The sequence below is a fragment of the Hippichthys cyanospilos genome, chromosome 2 (genome assembly GCF_059441005.1).
Source record: "Hippichthys cyanospilos isolate Australia breed blue-spotted pipefish chromosome 2, RoL_Hcya_1.0, whole genome shotgun sequence".
In the NCBI taxonomy this organism is placed as follows: domain Eukaryota; kingdom Metazoa; phylum Chordata; class Actinopteri; order Syngnathiformes; family Syngnathidae; genus Hippichthys; species Hippichthys cyanospilos.
In genome coordinates, this window is record NC_142370.1 from 19,522,181 (window position 1) to 19,545,322 (window position 23,142).

General features: G+C 39.6%; 1 protein-coding gene across 2 annotated transcripts in view; it reads right to left on the reverse strand.

The window, feature by feature from the left end:
- LOC148427745 (cadherin-4-like) overlaps window positions 1–8,423 on the reverse strand; it is a 193,114-nt gene extending 184,691 nt beyond the window's left edge. For both annotated transcript variants that reach the window (XM_088407251.1, XM_088407262.1), the window contains exons 1-2: window positions 8,155–8,423; window positions 7,091–7,202 (exon numbers count right to left, since the gene is read on the reverse strand). In XM_088407251.1, coding sequence (XP_088263377.1) covers window positions 7,091–7,202; window positions 8,155–8,211 — 169 coding nt within the window. In that variant the 5' untranslated portion in view covers window positions 8,212–8,423. The remainder of the gene's footprint in view (window positions 1–7,090; window positions 7,203–8,154) is intronic.
- Between the last annotated feature and the right edge of the window lie 14,719 nt (window positions 8,424–23,142).

A 23,142-nucleotide genomic window follows, 5' to 3' on the forward strand; every position in this document is an offset into this window, starting at 1 on the left:
TCCATTCAGAGCATCTGTGTATTAAAGTGTGGGAATTCAAATTTAAATGAAATGAGTGCCTTTGGGAGAGCTATAACCTCAGTATTACTGTATCCCCAAAGGCCTGTCAGACCACGGCAGGAGGTTCCTTAATGCACCCAGCAGATGACAAGGATACAGAGTTCAAACTCACCAAGGAGGAACTCAATCTGCAGGAAGTCGCCCCTGTTTTTTTTTTCTCCTCTCAGCTGACTTTGTCCCTTCTTTGAAAACAAAGTGTGGGGATTTCAAAAAACTCATTAAAAATAATGGCCTCCACCTGCTTGTTTTATTTGTTCCCCCTTTCCTTCCCATCATCTCCTGCTTGCCTTCCTAATGAACGACTTGGAAAAAGCTGGAGGACACTTTCTACCTCAGCACGCATTGCACATTCAAGCTTAGTCCAAACACACACACACACACACACACACACACACACACACACACACACAAACACACACTCACTGACACAAGCTCAAAGTGCACATTTTAAAAAATATTGATTGCCTAGGAATATTGGTGTTTAATCATTTCAGCTGTTCATGGCCAACTTAATTCAGCCATCATGAGATTAATTCCCGTTCAGTGAGCTACATGAATGATTGTTCTGTATGTGCCCTGCATTTGACTAGAAACCAATCCCGGGTGTAGTCTGGATTTAACCCAGAGGCGGAGATCAGAAGTGCGGCTGGTGTAAAGCACCGGGGCCCATAGCGGCATTGTGGCACATGGATAGGTTAATAACACAAAATGAAACAAATAATGTCCAAACAGTGGCTACCTATGGGACGGGAACAAAATGACTATTTTTTTCAAATCATCTGCATTTAGCAACTGTCAGTCATGATGAGTGTAGGTGATGTGCCCAGAGTTTAAAAAAAAGTGCCATTAAAAAAAATAAAATAATAAAATACAATACAAATACTACACAACCACTTCCAAGGCAGGTGTCAAACTCCCTGCAAGCATGGTCGTGACATTCGCCCAAAAAAGACTTATTAAAGGAGCAGCTTGGGACAAGAACACCTCAGTCAACTGGCTATTGTCTCTATTGTGAACAGAGCATAGGCTTTGGTTTCGACAAGGATTTGTAGATTAGATGGCTTTTCTGAGGGCAAGGTCTGAAAAATAAGATTCTAATGAATAAGAACATCTTGTTGTTATGAAGTGGAATTCGTGGGCGTTAAATCTATTGGCGCTTTGTTTTATTTTAGACTTGCAATGAGATTTTGCATATATTCCATCCATCCATTTTCTAGAGCTGATTATCCTCACAAGGGTCGCATGCTTGCTGGTGCCTATCCCAGCTAGCTCGGGGATGTAGGCGGGGGACAACCTTAACCGGTTGCCAGCCAATCGCAGGGCATACACACAGAAACAAACATTCACACACCCACTCACACCTCGGGACAATTTAGTGTGTCCAATACGCCTATACAACATGCATATAATCAAACGCATTTTAAATTCGGTGCATTTGTTGCAGACTTTAAATAGATTTTAATATATTGGAACATTTTATGCTGGCACAAAAAAAACTACATCAAAATGGCCCTGGGCCCTATCACCATTTCGTTGCGCCACGGATTTCACCCACATTATTTCTACAAATCAGGGGATGACCAGAAACACGCTGGACTGACAATATCTCTCGGAGTACTCGGGAACCTAAATAGTCTTTGCTTTTCGTAGAGCTGTTCGCCAACATTCTACTTTGTACATGTCTTTAAGCCTTGCCCCTCAAAAATGTCAACCGGAAATTCACACATTCATCATCAGCTTACAGGTATAACACTCAATACCTCCCACAACTCGAAAACAGCCGCCCTCCTTTCACCCATCCGCCCACACTCGCCTTTCGATAACCTCGTGAATGACTAAAGTCTAGACCTTAGAAGGGAAATAAAACACCCAACAATGTGTTTAAATCATCAAAATGAGCCTGTCAGAAAAATCCATGGACCAGTGTTCTCAATACAGTACATTGTGGATGATTATTGTATGAACCCAGGACTTTTTGGCAATTTATTTGCCACAGCTCCCAGTGGTCACATGACCCAAACAGCATGAAGCAGCCCATTGTTGTGTCTTTATAACTTTACAAAATATCTGAACAAAGTAAGCCTTGTTGCACGTGTCTAAAATGAATATCTCTTAAGAAGTAATGTGTTTGCATCCATGGATGAGCCTTTTACACACTTATCATAAATAATGTGATAGTTAAAACAGATAGTGGCAGAAGAAGAACAGAAGTTACACAGAGAACTAATATGGATGTTTCAGAAAAAAAAAAAAATCGCAACAGAATCCAATACAAAGAGGATTTTTCAAAACATTAAGGGAAGGTATGAAGCCACAATCTGCTAATAAAGACAGGGAGAAAACAATAAAAGATTTAAGCAGGAGTCAAAAGCCGCAAAAGATGGCTGTAATTCAACAATATCTAATCTCCGCAAGGGCGCTCGGCTACTATCGACCCAGATAATGCTGCAGTCTGTGTCATGCGATTCAGGGCAAAAGGTAAGCAGGAAATCAAAACAATGCAATTCTCTTTGAGGATAGGGTGAAAAGAAAGCTGATATATCATCTATCCCAGCAGAGCAATGTGCTCCTTTATTCATGCTCCCGTGAAAGAATCTTTCAAAGCATACCTCCATCACCAAATCAGTCTTAGTTTGTGATTCTGCCATAATGACTCTCAGTTGGAGGCAAAATAAACACACTTTTAGTCTTAAATGAATGAGACCTCATCTAAACCTGCACGCATCAAAGCAAAAAAGTACATTGAAAATTTAAAACAACAACAAGCTCCAACATAATGGCGATCATCTTTTGATTTAGGAAAACTCTAATCTTTCTCTAGTCTTTAACATAGCGAGCCCTCATCACTACTGCGTGCTACATTAGTAATGCAAAGCATCCTCCACCATCTTTGGTCTTTCTACATGGGGGAAAAATGCAGAACGGACCACAATATGTGTTAGATGACAGACTCAAGGTGTAGGTCAAGGTGAGAGTATCAATGTAAATGTGATCTAACCCTTTTTCTTCCACAGTTGAACGGCAGCATATTGTGGGTTTATTCAAGCGTGTGGGTGGAGGTTTTATCAATGAGCATACAAGCAATCTTGACCAACTGCTACTCCATTCAGATCGGAAAAAAAAACATTCAACTTTTCACTTCAGACTGAAAGGGCTATAGTATCCATACACAATATTAAATATGGAAAGTTTTTTTGTTTTGTTTTTTGTCAACTGAATGCCTTCCAATGAAACCCAATATTTCAGTTTGTGCAATTCAAACACACCACTTATACACACTCATGCACACAAAAAGCAAGTATAGTCCAAACTACACATCTCATTTCAGGCACAGCAGTGAACCACTGATATGTCACCATTATCCCTGGAGCAGAAATCACATTTGGAAGGAGGACACAGGATAAGATTTTGTTAGCTAGCTGTAATACCCTTTTACACATTGTTTTTTTTAATGGTCAGACACAAAATACAATACTCCAAATGGCATGACATATTGTTGGTTAGGAGTAGTGAATATGACAATCTTTAAATCCAAAAAATTAGAAAAGAGTTTGAAAAAAAACGTAACTTTACGCATCAAAATAAGCTACTTCACACAAAAAGCACTTTTATTGTTTTGTTTTGATGGGCTAGGTGAACGTATGAAGACCTGTGTAGCACCGAGGACTTGAAATTCACGATGACATTTGACCTGCAAACAAATTACTCCGCGGCAGGAAAAACAATTAAAAGTTTTCAAAATCAGCTTTTTGTTCAAAATGTTCATTTTGATATTGGTGCGATCATATCTTACCATTGCATATTATTTTTACTCCATTCATTTTTATAACTCAATATAAACATTTTACATTATAATATTTCAGAGAAGGAACAGGAAAATGTGAAGATTATCAGGTCAAAGAGTGCATGAGCTTGTGTGTCTCTGAACAAAGCGGGTTTTATCATTCTAATGAAATGCGGGTACAAGACGGTAAGTATCCGACATGCAGAGGGATTAAAAGTGTCACCTGTCCTTCCACGCACACGAATATTGATTTTCTGACAATTTACAGCACAATTACTGTTCTGTGCAGGTTGCATTTGGAGACATTTCTCTATTAAATACAATTGCAATCAGTTGCACCAATTTGACAGTGCCATTTGTGTGTGTTTATGCATTAAGTTTGTCTGGCGGAGCGTTTCCAGATGAATAGAGGTCAAAACCAATTCACTCTGTAGTTATAAAGTATTGGACTCCACGATTCTTAAAGGTTGGAATTTTCCTGAATCCACCTGACCTTTGACTCTAATAATAGATGTGTTTGAGAAATTCAAATTCACACACCCGCACACACACGCATACACACACTTTGTATGTGGGGCAGTTTTGTGCATCAAACCTAATCTATATAATAAATAACATTATTGACCGCCAGTCTAAATTCTCCTCATCCCAGCCAAGGTCCTAGATCTGTCTTTCCCATTATTCCCCCAGTGGCTAACATGCGTGTCCGTGTGTGTGTGTGTGTGTGTGTAAATGTGTGTGTGTTTTGTGTATTCATTGTGTATTTTGGGAAGGTATATTTGTTTCCATCATCACTCATAGGACCCGTTTGTTTTGGGGGGGACCAAAAAGCAGATATCAACAAAGAGAATCACCATTTGTGTTGTATCGATACTATTTTTTGGCCCCGATACCCGACTGGTACGACCCTATTTGTATTTTTTTCCTTCAGTACTAAAAAATGGCACACTCACTTGGATGTGGTAAGGCCTTGCTTTCAAAAAAAAATATTTTGTGAAACAGGAAAAAATTATAATAATGTAGATTGACTGACATAGAACTTTTTAATGCCTACCGTATGTGAATACTGACAAAAGTAATCAAACGCTTCTAAAATATGAGAATTTTTGCTTTCAAAGGCCAAAATAGTGCAATTTTCATGTGGTTACAACAAGTAGTGCAGAACGGGAGTGGAACAAGGAAAGGAAAGTCATTAAAAAAAGGAAATAATTTATAAGAGGTATTTTTGAAAGAGATTGTGGCATAAAGACCTATCTGAAATAAAAACATCTCTGATCAACAGCAGAGTGTATTAAAATGTGATTAGTAGAAACAGCAACTGTGTCAGGTTGTCTGCAACATCCACAAAATGTTATTCAATGCTAGTGCAATTTGTCTAATTGCAAAATGTCCTTAAAAAAAAAAACATGGGCTTAATTCCAATGATGCATTTCACAAGTATATGGTCCCCTTGGCCTATAGAAACCAGAATGTGTGTGCCATGGCATTATTCCTGCCCCCAACTGACATTTTTAGGTTAAACAATGTTATTAATAAAGCTCTCCCAGACCTCAGTGCTCGCCATTGTCACCCTTAGAGTCAATAAATCAAGTGTCTGAAATGTGTGCCTTCGTATATCCTTGATGGTACGTCTGTGCATGCTAGCATCTGGCCCCTGCAGCTACAGTATGTTATCAGGCACAGATGAAGGTGACATACAACTTGGCGCCGTTTGTGTGTTGTGTTTTTCCAAGATACCCCTTTTTTGTCTAGTCTAACATATTTGATATCACAAGCCTTCTTTGCTGATTTTTTAGTTATTTATTTCTCTTCTGTGACTGTAATGTTTGCCTGTCTTTCCATTAAGACTTGTAATTCCACCACTTCATTTTGCACTTGCTGCGGTCTCCCAAATGATCGAAAGTGAAAACCATCAGAGCTACCTTTTTTTACAGATGCGGGCTTGTTGTAGTTGGTGTTTGTTTAAATCTGTTTTTTTGGCTTTATGTTGTCATGTGATGTTTGACTTTTTTGTCTGTGCAGCATTTGCAGGGATTTTTCCTAAACTACAATTAGAGCCTGACTGTTTGTTTGTTTATTTCTTAAATATGGTAGTACTCACCACATTTACACCCGTTGCAACAACTCGCATCATTTGTTTGAGTGAGTGAACATTTATCAACTGATTTTTGAGATCTTGGGGAAGTATGATCAACAGTAAATGATGACTGTCAAGTCAAAAAAAAACTATTATAATACCAGTCTCTTAATTGGAGAAGAAAATAAAAAGAGGGTCGAACACAGTGCTAGGCAAATAAACTTGCCTGTACTGAATGTATTTATTGTCGTCACAGTACTACATACATAAATTGCTAAATGGACTTGTCACATGCACGACACAGTCGAACATAACTACTCAAAAATGTTTCAGGCACAAGTGCATCTTCTGAGCACAAACTGTTGCAGGTTAAAGGATGCACGCAAGGAAAACTCAAATTGTGACCGCTTATGATTGTAGCGACACCCCCTGCTGGACCAAAGACTTCCTTACCACAAGAATGTACCCTCACCACTCCCAGCCAAGTGCATGCTTGTCAGACCAATTTCAGCCAGACCGCAACAGGATGAAGTTGAGGACATAACCATCCCACACTCAAGCCTAAGATCCCCCGCGCAATATAAAATGACTCCCACACGGTATGTCTCACAGTTCATACACTTGAGCATACTTCTACATGAGACAGCCGTCTCCTAAGCGGGATCGTCCCGGCCAAAGAGAAGGATACACACACAGTACACTGGGCAGTTGCCGACAACATGGGCAAGCGACAAAAGTATCGTTGTTTGTCCAAAGCCAAACAATACAGCTGAGCAATGAGGGGGGAAAAGCAAAGGGATCAATAGAGAATTGCAATTAGCCCACATTGGCAGGAGCAGTGCCAGAATTAGACACAGGATGTCGATTCCATTTCCTGCACTATCGGCTTGAAAACCTGCTGGGCTTGCTGTGTAATTGGAGCAACAAACGGACGGACACTTAAGATGTCGCGGCGTGGTGGTGACAACATATCGTGTGAGGCTAATCAATGTGAGATTCATACTGTACATGACTGCATAATGACTCCCATAGACCAAAAGCATGCCGCTAAATGACGCAAAGCACAAGCCTCTCCAAACCCCAATAATCAGTCCTGGTTTTGAACACAGTGATTATTTTCAATGATTTTTTTTCCACATCTTTATGATTTGATTCAAAGGCATGCTTACCTTTACAGATAGCCTGACCTTGTAGTATATCCCTTGGAATAAAGATGGAGTAGAAGCTTTGTGAGAAGCCAGGTTGGCAGGGACCTTTAGTGGAATGCTCACCATTATTCACCTGAAAGGAATTGTCAGTGAGAGAGGTCACTAGTTGCGGAAACCTTTTAATCATGAATGTTCTTTGGTCCAAGCGCTACATTAGAAGCATCGACAACAAAGACTAAATGGTGAGGTTAACTACGTCCTTGAGAGGAAACAAATGCGGTCCACAAACAGGTGGGTCCTTCTCTGTTGAATTAATGTGTGAGAGTGGACATAGAATGGAGCATACGCGTGTACAAAGAGCACGCAAAAAAAGTATCTAAAGTGGTTCAGAGGAGTTGACGCTGGTTTAACGTACAAACTTTGCATCCATCGCGGCATAACTATGTGTCTATAAATTAAATTATATGGTCCACATCCCGGGTGATAAGAACTGAATTGGCGTAAAGTCACTTTGGTGTCAAGCTTGGTTCCTGAAGAGACATTGCGTCTAAGAGCATCTGGGGTGGGGAGTAATATTGGATGAACACGTCGTTTTCACACCCACAGGCTGATAGTGACATAAACTATGATGAGAGGGACAGTGTTTAAAAACAATCATTTGTAATTGCCTGCGCCAACACTTCCCTTTTGAAAATATCAAGATGTTTTAAGTTGGACAAAGCGTGTCATCCTATTTAAACTCAACTGGACTGCGAGGTTCAGAGTGAAACATATCATGTCAATTAAATAATAGTAGTGGTCGCGTAAATGCGCGTAATTAACTGTCTGCTACTCGAACCGTTTCGCCGTGTCAATGAGAGCGTCACTTCACGTCTAATTATTTTGCCAACTAAAATAGATGAAGGACCCGATTGACAAGTCATAGTACACTACTTGTTGGAAATCCGCGCCAATGCAGACGCGCACCGGGCTGTATCCCAACCAACGCGTGACATTTTTTCAATGTGGGACCATATAACGATTAAAAAAAATAATAATAAATAAAAATAAGACAAGTCACTTGGCAAAAGAAGAAGAAAGCTCACCCGGAACGTGTCAAAGAGAAGGGCTGCTGACAGGACCAGAGCCAAGTTATGCCTCATCGCGGCGGACGAAGCGAGCGACAGCCACAGCAACCTGAGCGAGGAACCACAAAGAGAAAAGAGAGTCCTAAATCGCCTCCCTGAATACTGCAACGCCTATCTGTCCTTTTTGCTGTATGGTTGGACTGTGCCTGGAATGTTCCACGGGATTGCAGCGGCTCCAGAGTTTGCGCGACTCTTGCGTGCAGGTGAGCGACTCACTCCGCACCAAAGCGCAGTCAACGTCAGCCGGCTAGCCTGCCTCGCAACCTTCACTACCCACACACACACCCCACCCCTCCCTCTGAGCACATGCACTTAAAGCAACTCCACCGGCTCTGCCTCAGCCCCCCAATCCATCTCATCGATATGCCGATTTTTTTTCAGGTTTTCGCTGGATTAGCCCCCTCCAATAAATTATTTTATGGGAAAGGGAGTTTGGTGGTGAACTAATATTTGATTTTAGCAATTGGCAGGGGATTTTAAATGCCTTATTCAATATGTGTCCTTAACTACCAAAGCATCGACCATAACCAACCACGGGCCATTTGTTACGTATAATATTTTATTGATTAATTAGTGTCTGAAAAAATACTTATTTCGACACTTGGGTTCATCCGCCTCTATCTCTGTAAAATAAAGACGCCCATTTAATCACCTGAAACGGGGAAAAGGTAAGTCTAAGAGCTGGCGAAAATAACTTTTTAAATATGTATTTTTTGTCCTCTTTAAGCGGGTGCTGTATTGAGAGTCTTTCTTAAACTATTGGTTTATTTCTTGTTAATTTGCCCGCATCAAACCACTCTTCATTATGTGTCTGACAGACTCGCAGATGTGTAAATTAAGCCATTGTCCGAGTTGGCTCATTGAGCCTAAGCACCTGCCGTTAAACTCATTCAGCTTTATTGGCTGAGTATGTGAAAACCTATAAGGAATTGATCAATTTATCCATGAGTGAGGGTTTTCCTTAACCATGCAAGTTGATGCTCCAAATGCTATCGAGCTGAAGAAGAAACTTCAACAGCACTCCGATGAAGAAAAAAAATAAAAAAGATATTGTATTGCACAACTTAAGTATCTTTCTTAAAATGAAGACTGTATCTACACCGAGCGGTAACAAAAACTATGGCCCAAATCTCCTAGTCCTCAAAACATGTGCGGGGGAGAACTCTTAAAGGTATTTTAAGGGGTGCTGACATGCTTCTCTGACAAATGAATGTGAGAGTGTGTTTTTTATCATTAGCTTTTGCTCCTGCACTGCATATGTGGTCCAGTTTGCTTGTGTTAACATTATAAAGCCACCACGCAAGAAGAATGAGTCATTCAGTAAGTGCACAATTGATAAAAGCATCCCACTGCCATTAATTATGACAGGGGCAAATGGAGGAAATTAGGTGTGCTTGCAGTTGAGTTAGAAAGTCTCTGAAAGGGGAGGGCGCGATGGATGGGTCAACAAATCATTATAATTTATAGCCCCATTTATATCCGATATTAACATGTGCACTCATTGTGGATACATTAATTGGGTAATGACATCTAGTCTATGGCTCTTTGCACTTTACTGCTAATAAAATGACTTATGAGCTGTATTAAATGAGTGCCCATGTAACTGAATATTGGAATTTAAGTCAGCTCGACAGACTGGTGCGTTTGGCAACAAACCCAATACACCCAAAATAAAGAGGTTTCATGTATGGATGCCATTTGTCACAACATGTGCACTGATGGCTTATGGTCAGTTTTTTTTTTTTTTTTTTTTAACTCTAGATGTTTCATAAGCACAATTCAGTTCCCTGCATTACAATGCAATTACAATGCAATAAACAGGTACACTTCCTTCAAAAGTTTCGTACCTCAGTTGCAGTTATCAACTGAGCAACACAGCAACTGTCCTGTCTCATGTAAAAGAAACACTGCTCATGCCCCAGTGCACCCTCCCCGATTGCCACATGTGGTGCATGTAATTGGCATGCTTAAGACAAATTTTACCAAAGTGTGACTTCAGTGACATGCCTAGCGCCACATGTGCAGTGATGGAAAAATCAGGTCTGCAATACAAACGGTCTTGCCACAGTTTGGCTTTATCCGCAGGTGCTTCTTCTTACATGGTATATTAACCGGCTCATTTTACTGCAGACTGAGTAGAGGAACATGTGGCTGAAGTCAAACTGGCAGGCTTTTGCCTTTCTGGACCTGGATTTCCCATTTCTGCACATGATCTTAAATGGGCAGCTCATAAAAAATTTACTTGGAAAGTTCAATATCGAGGCATTGCACAGGTGGTGTCGTTGTAGTTGTTGCCCAAAAGCTTGCCACAAAGGGTCCCAAGCCCATATAAAAAAAAATAATAAAGTTTGTTGCCTCAAAAAGGGTCAATTTTTATTCCATTCATCATGGAGCGCATGTGCTAACATTCAGGCTCAATTTGACAGTCAACATATGTTACAGTATATTTCTCATTTGCATCAATGGCATCCATCTTCATCTCAGAAAAGATAGCACCTACAGCAATTCCAAAATACAACATTTGAAAGTCGAAATGTGCCACCAAAAATAAGGAGGAAGACTGTTTATCAAATTCTGTCAGAGCAGAGCTTGTCCAAGGGTCTACTATCTCCTAAACAGTATCTATCTGCCAAACTCCCATACTGACTTCTCACTGTACTGTGCGAGGAGGTGTTTCATTATGTCATCTTACTCTATTCCAAATAGCCAAATAAACCCCAGCCCAGGGAGGAATAAATAGGTAGGCAGCCCCGGCCATAATGGCAGTAAACGAGAGTTGAGGAGACAGGTTTGTTCCAAGATGTCTGTAAGCCTATTCTGAGGGGCCTTGTCATCTTGCTCTCTGGATAATGATGCTTCCATTAGCCATCAAAATGCCAGGCATGCGTCATGCACTTAAAGTGAAAAGTTTCTGGAGCTCTCTGCGGTTATTTGCTTCCAGTTTGGGGTTTTACTTTTCCGACATTCCTTACTCTCTAATTCCACTTCCACGGAGGTGTCAAAGTCCAGTCCCAGAGGGCCGGTATCTTGCACGCTTTCGATGCCTCCCTTCCAAAAACACCTGATTTTGAAGCTCCCGCAGAGTTTGATGATGACCTCATCATTTGAACCAGCTGTTTTGGGGAAAGGAACCCGGAAAACAAAACATATTCCGGCCCTCGAGTACCAGTGTTCGACACCGGTTTAGAATTACAGGATTCACTTGTCCCTACAAGTGAGTTAGAGTAAATACATTCAGTGGGAAAAAAAATTGTGAAATAATGAGCAAAACATTTAGCGGTACGATAATGCAACTAATAGATAATCGAATTAATCGAGAACCATTTTTTGATCATCGATTTTGTGACAGAGTATAATTTGAAATAGTCGAAATCTGCCAAATGTCACCAACTCACCGTGAAATATTATCTGTTAATGTAGCCTTGCATATAAACACACGTATTGTCTGAATATGAATGCATCTATGCTTTTATAATTACTGTATATATACACAGTATATATACACAGTATATATATATATATATATATATATATATATATATATATATATATATATATATATATATATATATATATATATATATATATATATATATATGAAATAAAGCTCAATTCATCAATAAAGGAAATGTGGCATGTTCCTCCCCAGCTCTGGTGAAGACTTTGAAAATGTTTCTTCTTACTTTGAGTGGAGAACCCATCCTGTCCGTGGGTTTTCCATGTCATGGTGCCAGCATCCTGTTGTAGGGGTCATTTTTGACCCAGGAGACAGGCACTCACGTTGTGGTGACAGATTAAAGACTTGCTGAGAGTGTTTTGACAATGGCCGAGGCAAAGATGAGGGAAATTCAGACCTTGGAGCCAATGTGCAATGCCATTGTTCTCTTTTTTGGATGCAGACACCACTGAGTGAAATACTGCTGGAAAGGTACATGGGGATATTCAGACATCCTAAATACAGCTGCAAAGCATTCAGCCAAACAATGTGTGTTGAGCCACCACGAATGACTTAAAATGAGCAAGAGGGGGTATCACTGTATCATTCTCATACATTCATCTCTGACATGAGTCATTGAAATCCTGTTGCTGTGTTCATCTAAAAAGAATTTCTGTGATGAGGTGTGAAGAATCATGTTACGGGAAATGTAAAATAATTTTAATTTCCCCAATGATTAAATTGATGAATGGAAATACGTCAGTAAGGTACAGAATGGGTACTCTGTGTTACTATTACTTCATTGTGTGCAAGGGCATTCAAGATAATTATTGTAAAATGATTATTTTTTTCACGTACAATGAATACCTAAAAAATCTTTTTTTTTTCACTTACTGTCAACTGAAAATGATGGTGCTTGTTCTCGGGGCTGAGGTCAAACCTCCCCTGTTTTCTAGGTTTGTTCAGGTAGGTAATAAACTAGTTAAGTATTCCTATTTCCCAGTTATGACTCTTTGGAGTTGTCATGAGCAGAGTAAGTGTTTTTTTTTGTTGTTTTTTTTTTTATGCATTTGCATTTGCCATCAATTCAACTAGTACAGGGTATTTTTTTACAAATAAGGAATTCAAATACTGTACATATTTTTTACCTTACCTCCTTTGTCTTTGTTTTTTAACTAAGCTCAAACCTAGAGCCTTTTGTGCACCAGATGTCAAGCAAGGGAACTACTCAATTATTATGGGTATTATTAAAAAATATATATTGGTCGTGGCGAACAGGTTTGTTAGTATTCCTTGCCACGGTGACCCCATATGACCGTCTTGGCGTGCTACAATATCGGCGGACCAGTTGTCGTAAACATGCAGGTGGTTTCATGTGCACTGTAATGATGTGTGAGCTGCTGGCGATGGATGAACAAATATCTGAGAAGTAGAAAAGCAGAGGTGTTAAAATTATTCCTTGGCAGGATGAATTTTGAGCAGCAATGGGAGGCACTCAGTGGAGATGCCCTGAAGGCTGATAGGATGCTTTGATCAGAGATGGAGGGATACGGCTGATAAAGATCCACAGCCACGCGTTTTCCCTTTCCGTTGCTTTGTATTACTCTTTTGTTTTTTTTCCCCTCTCTAACTTTTTTTTTTACTTTTATCAATCATTCTCCCCCAAACTCTGCCCTGTGTGCAAACATAACTAAATGTCTGAGGAGATGTTTCATCTCGTGAAGCAAGTTGCCCACTGATTGTTGTTCACGGATGACTGCAAAAGCCAACAGCCTTGGGCATGCCTTGATGCCATAATACCCTTTAGACATTGCTAATAAGCAAGCGGACAAGTCCGGAGGTATCCCAAACTAAACAAAAGATATCCAGAAAAATACATGCATAACTAACACAAACAATAGCGGTTGTTTTTTGAGCTGTTTGGACGAATTACTTTTCTCATTGTAATTTGGCTATTCCGTATGCTTCATGTTTTTTTCAGGACGTGTTTAAGTTCTGGGCATTCTCTGACATCAAGCAAGAGTAGTGATTAAATTATTCCATTCACTTATCCGCATTTCCATATTTGCTCAATATAAATACCATCTGGGTGCTTGAAATAGATCGGTTTAGGGCCATACTAAATAATTAAACTATTCCCAGTGAACAAGTCCTCGATCGCCTTTAATAAGGCAAACTTATGAGGTTTGTACTAAGCCTGTAGTCATTGGGCACATTTGGGAGTGCTATTGTCTTTGCCTGGAATGCTTCCATAGAATCCCAAATGTGAAACTGAAGAGCCACTACTTGACCCATGCTTCTTTCTGTGGACCAAGCATTTAACCCATTTCCCAAACCAGATGTGGCCAAGTGAGCATGAAGACAGGGCTTTTGCCTGAGCTGCATGAAACTCAGCTTGGAGCTGAAACAAAAGCAGCGGGTTATAATGTCACTCATGTGTTTTTCTCACATGAGTTCAGTATGTGACCTCAGTCCCTGTTCCTTTATGATTTGTTTATTTTTATCATGCATTTCTTCAGTTCGTCCAATAACAACCCATCCATCCATTTCTCACGAGGGTCACAAGTGTGCTGGAGACTATAATAAAATGTTGGCTCTGTCACATGCCAGAAAAGTGAAAGTTCTCAGCAATGCTCTTCTTTCCGGGATCTACCGTAAAGTGCACAGCAAGCTCGCTCCCCTCCCCTCCCCTCCCCTCCCCTCCCCTTTCCTCGCGCGACAAAAAAGTGGACAAAAAGTACAACAGCGACTGAAAGCCCCGCGATTCGGCGCATAACTCTGAGGCATAGTGATATATATCTCTAAGCCACCCCCCCCTCCGGTCCGCAATATAAATCTAAGGCATTAACCGGTCCGCGGTGATCAAAAGGTTGGGGACCACTGCTCTACAGGTCTACTTATTTGAGTAATTGCATTGGTAAGTTGCAGTTTTGTTGTTATGTAACTTTGTTTAGAACACTAAGTAGAACGGACTTATGAAACTGGATCATTCAATTATCCTTCTGTATGTGCTGCTGTTGCTTCGATGCGTCCTCTGTGTTAGTATGTTCTACGTTCTTATCCGCAATGGATAAAAGACACCTGCGTTTTTATGTTTGGGAATTAAACTTTAGTAATTTATTAACTGTTTTTCTTTTCATTATTATTAACAGTGATAGCTATTGAACTAAATACATCACTTTTTCAAATCAAATCCATAGTCATGAACCTGCAGTACTGTAGATCCTTTTATTGTTATTCATTACCCATTACATCCATTTTCTTCAGCTGCAAATCCTCACTAGGGTCCTCATTTATATTATTGTTATCATTATTACTACTTTGCATATGCTTTGTGACAACTGTAGTTTTAAAAGACTGTTCTTTACAAGACAGGGAAAGCAAATGCTTTGTATTTTTGTCTGCAGTGAGCTCAAATGAACCAGATTGCAACTGAGACCAACCAAAGGAGAACTTGCATGGTATAAAGTCCTCCATGCAAGCCGTGGATGGGTCTTGATGTTAGCCGGTGTGTATTCTATGGCTTCACGACTTCATTCAGTTCATCCTGGGTGGTAATACGTGTACATTAAATATAATTCGGTGAACCATCATGATTTATCACACTAAAATTGAATAGGTCACTCCATGCATTTATGCCACACATTTCTATCTGAATAAAAGTATGAAGGAAGATTAGGTTGAATCAAACACACACACCTATGTGTGTTTCTGTCTTTCTGCGTGCATGTACACACGCTCAAAATAATAATAATAACAATAATGTTTGATCTGCAATTAGCTGCCAACCAGTCCTGGCTGTCCCCGGCCTACTGCTCAACAAGCGGCTATAATAAAAGAATGCATAGATGGATGGATGGATTAAAATAATAAAATGAATCTGCTTCAGGTGCATGACGATGGAATTAGTTTGAAAGAGTGATGTATTTACGTCACTAGGTGTCACTGTTTCTATATGTTAATGATTTAGCAAAGTTATATTTATTACTCCTATTTTTTTGTTTGTTAAATTGCCTACCTTATTATTTGCTCAATTATGGAATGTAGTCTGCTCGGGGAAGTGAACAGAGTAAGAATTTCATTGTGTAGTATTACGATGCATATGACAACAAAACTCTTGAATCTTATTGGTTTTATTAAATTACTTTTATTTTGTGTAATTACTATTGGGTATTGTTATTGTGCTTTACAGTAAGTTACAGGCACCTATCTGATGCAAAGCATTGGAGCCTCCAAGCAGCACCTACGATTAGCTTAGCATAGCAAATATCCATTTTTATACGTGCATTCTACTTAGCGTTCGAAATAAAGTTACATAACAACAACAAAACTGCAACTTACTAAAGCAAGAATTCAGTGTCACTCTCATTGATGGTGCTTGTGAATTTAGGTGGAGGCTGTCATGAACGTCTTGATTCAGGAGTTTCTGAAGGACTGATATTGCAATGAGTACAGAGCAATGATTCAATGATTACTTTACATCTCGGCGCGGTGACGTTTTTTTTATCCCGGCGATGACTTTGATTCTCATCTCGTCTTTCGTTTTTTTTCTCTCTAGGTGTCCCTAAAATCTCGGTGCAGTGACTTTTTATCTTGGTGTGATAACTTTGAATCTCATTTCGTCTTTTTTTTTTTTTTTCCGGATGACCCAAGAACGCCGTCGTACTCGGGAAGCGCTAGCCTGGATGTTTTTGAACCCTCTTTCATTTCCAAGGTCCTTCAGAGCTTGCTAATGAGCTAATTGTTTGAATCAGATATGTTGGGGAAAGAAAACCAGAAAACGCAGGACACTGGCCCAAGAGGATTGGAGTTCGACACCTATGCGCTATTGAGTCATCACTGAATGAGGTACATGAAATAATGCATGATAGGTAAAAACAAAGAAAAGAAAAAAACCCTGGAGAAAACATGCTGACATAAGCTTTGGCTGAATTTCAATTTATGACTGACAAAGCATCATTTAGTTTTGAAAATAATTTTTAATTGATGGAAGAGGTTTTGTTTGAAGGTTTCAAGTTTTTCTCCAGACACAGCAGCAGCTCAGCGGTATTGACATTTTTGACATCTTCCATTCTCTAACCTTCAACTATTAATATAATAGTTTGGAATTGAGTTGAAATCCTCCCGGCACCCTTGCTTCCTGCTCTGTTCAGTAAGAATAGTAAATATAAAGAAGTGTTTACACATATTGTATTCCAATGAATAAGACATTTGCTAGGACAACTTTAGACCACTGACAGGGATGCTACACTTTGTGGATTCTCTCAGTTGCACTACAGACCTTTTCCAAGTTGCGTTAGGCCTGACTACTCAATCAACAATTTTATGGGTAGAACACTTTAAAAGGATCTAAAGTTAACATAAATCACTGGGTGTTTGCATATATATATATATATATATATATATATATATATATATATATATATATATATATATATATATATATATATATATATACATACATACATTGGCTATATTTGTATTATTTTGTCTTCATCTTTACTACAATGCTGGCCTGCTATTGGTCAGTGTCTCCTCACAGAGATGGTCGTCTGCTAATGGTCAGATTTCAAAATTGTTGTTTCAAAATGGCAGCATGGTAAAACTTTTGTTCAATCGTGAGTGGTTACAAAACCGTATTTATAGTGCATTTTACTGCTTAATTCAAACTTGAATGGGTTAGCCATGGATCCAAACATTGCTAGTGTGACACGCTGGGGTTAGTGTTGTCACATATGTATTTGTGAAGTCTAATTTTGAAATAGTTATAAATGCCATTTATATTTGTTTTTCCAACTGCTGCTGTATTTATGTTGTTGTGATTTACGTTGTATTATTTTGGAGAAAAGAGAATACCGGAAGTAGTGGTGAATGGTTCTGGGTCGGGGGGGACGGAAAAGAGCGCGACTTTGCTGCCGCTACTCAGACAAAATCTGGGAAGAAAGCAGCTAATGTTGTCCTCCTTTATTTGTCACTCCTGCCTAAACAGGTCAGTAAATGGGAGATGACTAATGACCGCTTTTATTTTATTACATAGGTATATGTTATTTCTGTTGAGTTTTGTAGCAGTGAACCAACTTTTCGAACGATATTGGCACTTAATTGAATATTCGTTTCCCGCCGTACGAGCGTCGTCGTATGCAATGTCCATTTTGTTTCGTGAGACCTCCTTCGATGCGCGCCGATAAACTAAATGTGAAATGTTCTTTTTCATTTCTGCCCACTGTATTAGACACAGAGAAAAGATGGTGTAGAATACCAAATTAGAAGACAGTTGATGTCATTAATGTGTACTTTTGTAAAAAGAATATTTAGAAAATATGTAAATTTAATGTTATTACTGGATATTGTGAAAGAAGGAGTTTGTAAAAGGGAGATGGTCATTGATTGATACGAAGACAGATTTACCAAAAGAAGGACTGATTGATGTGAATGAAAAGACAGAAATGTTTATAAGTAAAGTTTTGTGTATGTGTTGCGTTTAATAAACGCTCAGACGAAATCTGGGTAGGAAGCAACTCACGTTGTCCTCCTTTATCCGTCACTCCTGCCGAAACAAGTAAAAATTTAATTGTTGCTGTGGCCCACCCCGCTGGACAGGTAACACTTGTGATGTTAAAGGGAGAGGTAAGAGATTATTTATATGGAAACGAAGCTGGAGAAAATCAAAGAAATAAGAAGGTAGCCAAGCCTAGGCTACCCTTACTAGGGAACATGGGCAGAACAAGCAGCACTCAAAGGTAAATAAATCCTTTCTATATTTTTTTATTTATGATATTTTCTGATTATATTCATGTATATTATATATACATGTACAATTTTGTTGTTTTTACCTGGGGTTCTAAACGTATTAGGTATTTAACATAGGTTTGGATTGCCCGCCGTACGGTGAATTCACCTTACAAGCCCAACCATGTGAGAGATTAATCTCGAATACGTAACACGGGGGTCCACTGCGTATGTATATATAGTGGACCCCCGGTTTACGAACTCCCTCATTTACGAACTTTTCGACTTACGGTCGTGGACCGCGGCATTTTTTGTCCCCCTCATACGCACAAACCTTTCATCTTTGGAACAATCTGGCATGCTGGTCATCGTGTTCGTATAATCAATTTTGCTTTGATGCAACAACGTATTAAAATGATCTCGCTTGTCACGTCACCGCTGAACGCTATTGCTCTTACAATGTCACAGTCACTGTCTCAGTCACGGTGTCAGTCACGGAGTCAGTCACGGAGATGCCGATATGCTATTGGTCGATTATGGTCACAGTCCCGGTCTCACTCACGGAGATGCGGATATGCTAATGGCCGGCGTCACATCAGTCACAGAAATGCCGATATGCTATTGGCCGAACGCCTTTATCTAGCTTGATGGCATAGCCGGTCGGGCTAGAAGGAAGGAGAGAAAATGAGTGAAAAACGGAAGGAAGGAATGTTGTGAAGACAACATTATCTGTTAGACAACTTTATCTGTTAGACATGGCTTCTAAAATTGCAAGTGGCGGTAAAGGAAGAAGTAAGAGGATGATGACAATAGAAACCAAGCGGGAGATAATAAAAAAAATACGAAGGAGTTGCACGCATAGTTAACCTTGCTCGTGAGTATGCCCGTAACCGCTCGGGCAATCTTCTAAGGGCAAGACTTTCCTTGCCGGGGGACGGATCTCGATCGACAACAAAATGGAGAGGCTTCTTCTATTATGGATTAAAGAGAAGGAAATCGCCGGTGATATGTTCTAGTTTGAGAAAATAAATAAATAAATTCTGCGGGTTGGTCTCTGTTCCCCTCCGCCTCCACCCAGCTCAAGTCACGTCGCCCCAAAATAAATATCATTTTTCCTTTGTATGTTTATGTTATTTAACTGCACAGTAGATTATGTTACTAATTTTAAATAAGTGCATAAAATCGTGATGGTTTTACCCAAGATTCTTGCATGTGTTGCCGATCATTGTGTCCGTACAATTGATTTCGCTTCACTACAGCAACGAAATCACCTGCTCACGCATGTTACGTTATCGCTGATATGCTATTGCTCTTACAATGTCACAGTCACTGTTTCAGTCACGGTGTCAGTCACGGAGATGCCGATATGCTATTGGTCGAACGCCTTCATCTAGCTTGATGGCACAGCTGGTCGGGATGGAAGGAAGGAGAGAAAATGAGTGAAAAACGGAATGTTGTGAAGACTTTGCAGACTTCGCAAAGTCATGATGTTTTTACCTAAGGTTTTTGCACGCGTTGCACGCATTCACTAATTAACATGCCCGTCCTACGAGCAGTTCGAGTTACGAGCGTAGCCGCTGAACGGATTAAGTTCGTAACACGGGGGCCCGTATTATATATATATATATATATATAAGCTTGTGTATAACTGCACCCAGGGCAGTCACTACTGATACCACTGTTGTTTTCACCCTCTTTAATTCTTCCTACAGGCATTAGTACATCTTCAGGTTTTTTGTTCCTTTTTCTGGATGTCACTCATGATTGTCACATCAATCATCTATTACCGTTTTGTCAGTTTGGATCTGGAAGTCCTGCAGGATCTTGGCCAGGTTGTTTTCCACTACCTTTGGAGGTGTCTGCCATCTTGATTTTGGTATGTTACAATCCAAATTTGGTACCTATGTTCCAGTACACTATTCCTGCTCCTTGATTATGGCACTCCATGTAAGGCTTGCCCATCCGCATCTTGCACTGTGCTTAAATGTGTTGTACTGTGTCAGTCAGCCTTCATCTGGCATCCTGCCTGATATGGTAAGTCGCAGCCTTTATTGAGCTTATTAGGTCCACGATTAGGGTCTCTGTGCTGTCTTTCAGTCCAGCCTTTTCTAGCCACTGCTTTATGTTCTTTGTGTGTCAGGTTCATTTATTAGACCTTTTTATGAAAACTATACTCAAAAAAGGAGAAAAGGCAATCTTTTACCAGCTGTTTGTGTGAATGTCTGAGCGATTCACTGAACAAGTTGTCGATGGGGGCCATCATCTTGACGTATTTTTGAAAGCCTGCTGTTTCCTCCTGGATAGTGCCCTAGTCCTGGCACCCCATTGTCCACTTTGTGTACAGCCTCAGGATGCTGGACTTGGGGAGGCAGGGGATCTCTGCCAGTTGTCAGGAATCTACAGATAAAAGAAGGTTTTCACAAACTAGAAATTTAAAGACATAACCAAGTACATTTTTAACAAACAGATGGGCTCCAAATAAAAACGTTAAGACAGCAATTAAGTATTATTGGTCCATTTAGAACTTAATGCAGCACCTAGATATTTAATTACCAGGACATAACAAGGGCATATGTTAACTTATGCACACAATGTGGCAATAAAAACTCTTTGTGTTCATCTTAATGTGTTGGTGATCTTTGCATAAAACATGCGCCATTGTGTGAATATTTCAGATGCCAATTGTTGTGTCTGGTTTCATATTGTAATGGAAGCGCAGACGTGAGCTAGTAGCTCGAATGAAATGTAAATATTGTTTATCAGGTTGGTACATCCTCTGCTGACTGAGTTAAAAATACAATATGCTGCCCCACTGCCATCGGTTCTTAGGAAAACCCTGGTGGAACCTCGCGAAACCTACTGAAATGTAGAATCTAAATCCAGAACTTTTTTGTTTATGAAAGAGATAAATACTCAAACCTCTAGGGTGCATCAGGAAGTTCTCGAATTGGTTTCTCCTGTCTGAAAGGCACTATCAATATTCAATAAAAACAATTTTGCAGCCTAAATGTGATTCTGCGCACTTCACCCCTGGGCCTTATGTCACGTCATATTTATTCCTACAATATAGTGAGCATTCAAAAGCATTCTCAAACAACTATATGAGGAGTAATAAACACTTGTTTTATAGTTGTTTTTGTTTTTTTAACTTGTCCTGCTCAGCTTCTTGATCAAAGACAATGGAAGATCTCTGCATTGCTTTAAAGTGTGGCAGTTTTTCTGAGCACACTGGACTGTCTGGATGTTTTTTGAAAATTGCACAGAAGGAAGAGTGAAAAACACAAGTAAAGATGAAACCTTAGCTGTAAGAGAAACAACGTTAGAATTGGGGTTCAAGTAGGGTTAGGCCTTGTAAATGAGCAACAGGACCATGTAGAATAGTAAAGGATGGAAGAGGACAAGAACAAATTGTTTTGAAATTGTCTTACTACCAAATTTATTGTTTGATCTGCACTTATTTTGACTCTATTGAAAATAACACGACCACCAAGCAGCCCGGCACCCTCTACTGAGAATCAGCGACTGATATACTGACAACACATGCCTGTGTTTGTTGTTAATCTGATTAGGTCAACCCGAGCTGAGTTAGATGTGTGTATGTGTGTGTACTATGGCTGCGTCAGTGTTAGTGAGACATGTGGAGGCTCCGGCAGAGGCAGCTTTGATGTCAGCAATGTCTTTGAAGCTTGAAAGCTCCATAATGTGCTTTAAACATTTTTGTACCTAAGTAGAATACCCGAGTACCCCGGTGAACAGATCATGACGGACACGATGTTTGCAAAAGTGCCTCCTCCCAATTATAGCCAGAGGAACTTGTCACTTTGCCTTTTTTACTCTCTTATCACCTTGATGTTTTTGCAGGCACCAATCAGTAGAATCTAAAAACTTAATTTGTGACCCATTTGCAGCGCAACTGCTCGAGATGATCGCTACCTCCACGCCCCTGTGCGCCTTCCTAGTGCATCTTCCACAAAGTACGCCATTTCACTTTAGCCTCTAGACAGCAAATGGGTTGTGCTGAACCCGCTTTCTATTATTCAAAAAACTCACTTTGACTGCAACTTAGTTAACTTTCATTTGCTGTTGTGCTTTTGTTTCTGTGACTGATGGGTTTCTTTTGTTCAGTTACACATAATCCAATGGTTTTTTTGTCAATCACGACTCGGTTATTGCCAAATTACGATGGGTGTTACACGGAAATAAAATAGCACATGTTGACTTTTTTCAATTGCATTTCATCACGTGGTTGTCCACAAAAAAATCATCGACACTTTTTTTTTCAATAAATGTATATTCTACTTAAAAAATCTACTGTAGGTTCAGATGTTTTTATTTCATGAAACCATTTGACAAAATAGAATTGAGAAAAAGTGAGAAAAAGAAAAAGTAATGCTACACTATGTTTCAGTATACTTTATCACTAAAGGATTGGATGCATGGATATTATATTATTTCGTTCCACATTTTTGTTTTGTTTGTTGGTTTTCCAGAAATTGACAATAAGCTTGACTTTGACTTGAGACTGACAGCCAATGTTTATCTACTCTGCACAAATGAGTTGCCAATCAAAGCGTTTCAGTTTGGTAATTTTGGTAGTATGTCTTTCATTGCATCACACACTTTCAAAGCATTTACCTTATTTGTATGACTGTTTATAATATGAACATGTGGTCTTATGTACTTTCCAAAACACAAACAAAAAAAGTGAAATCTTAAAATGAAAACAAACACCAACAACCCTAATCCAGGATGCAGTGTTTGGTAAACAGCCTTTCTTTCAG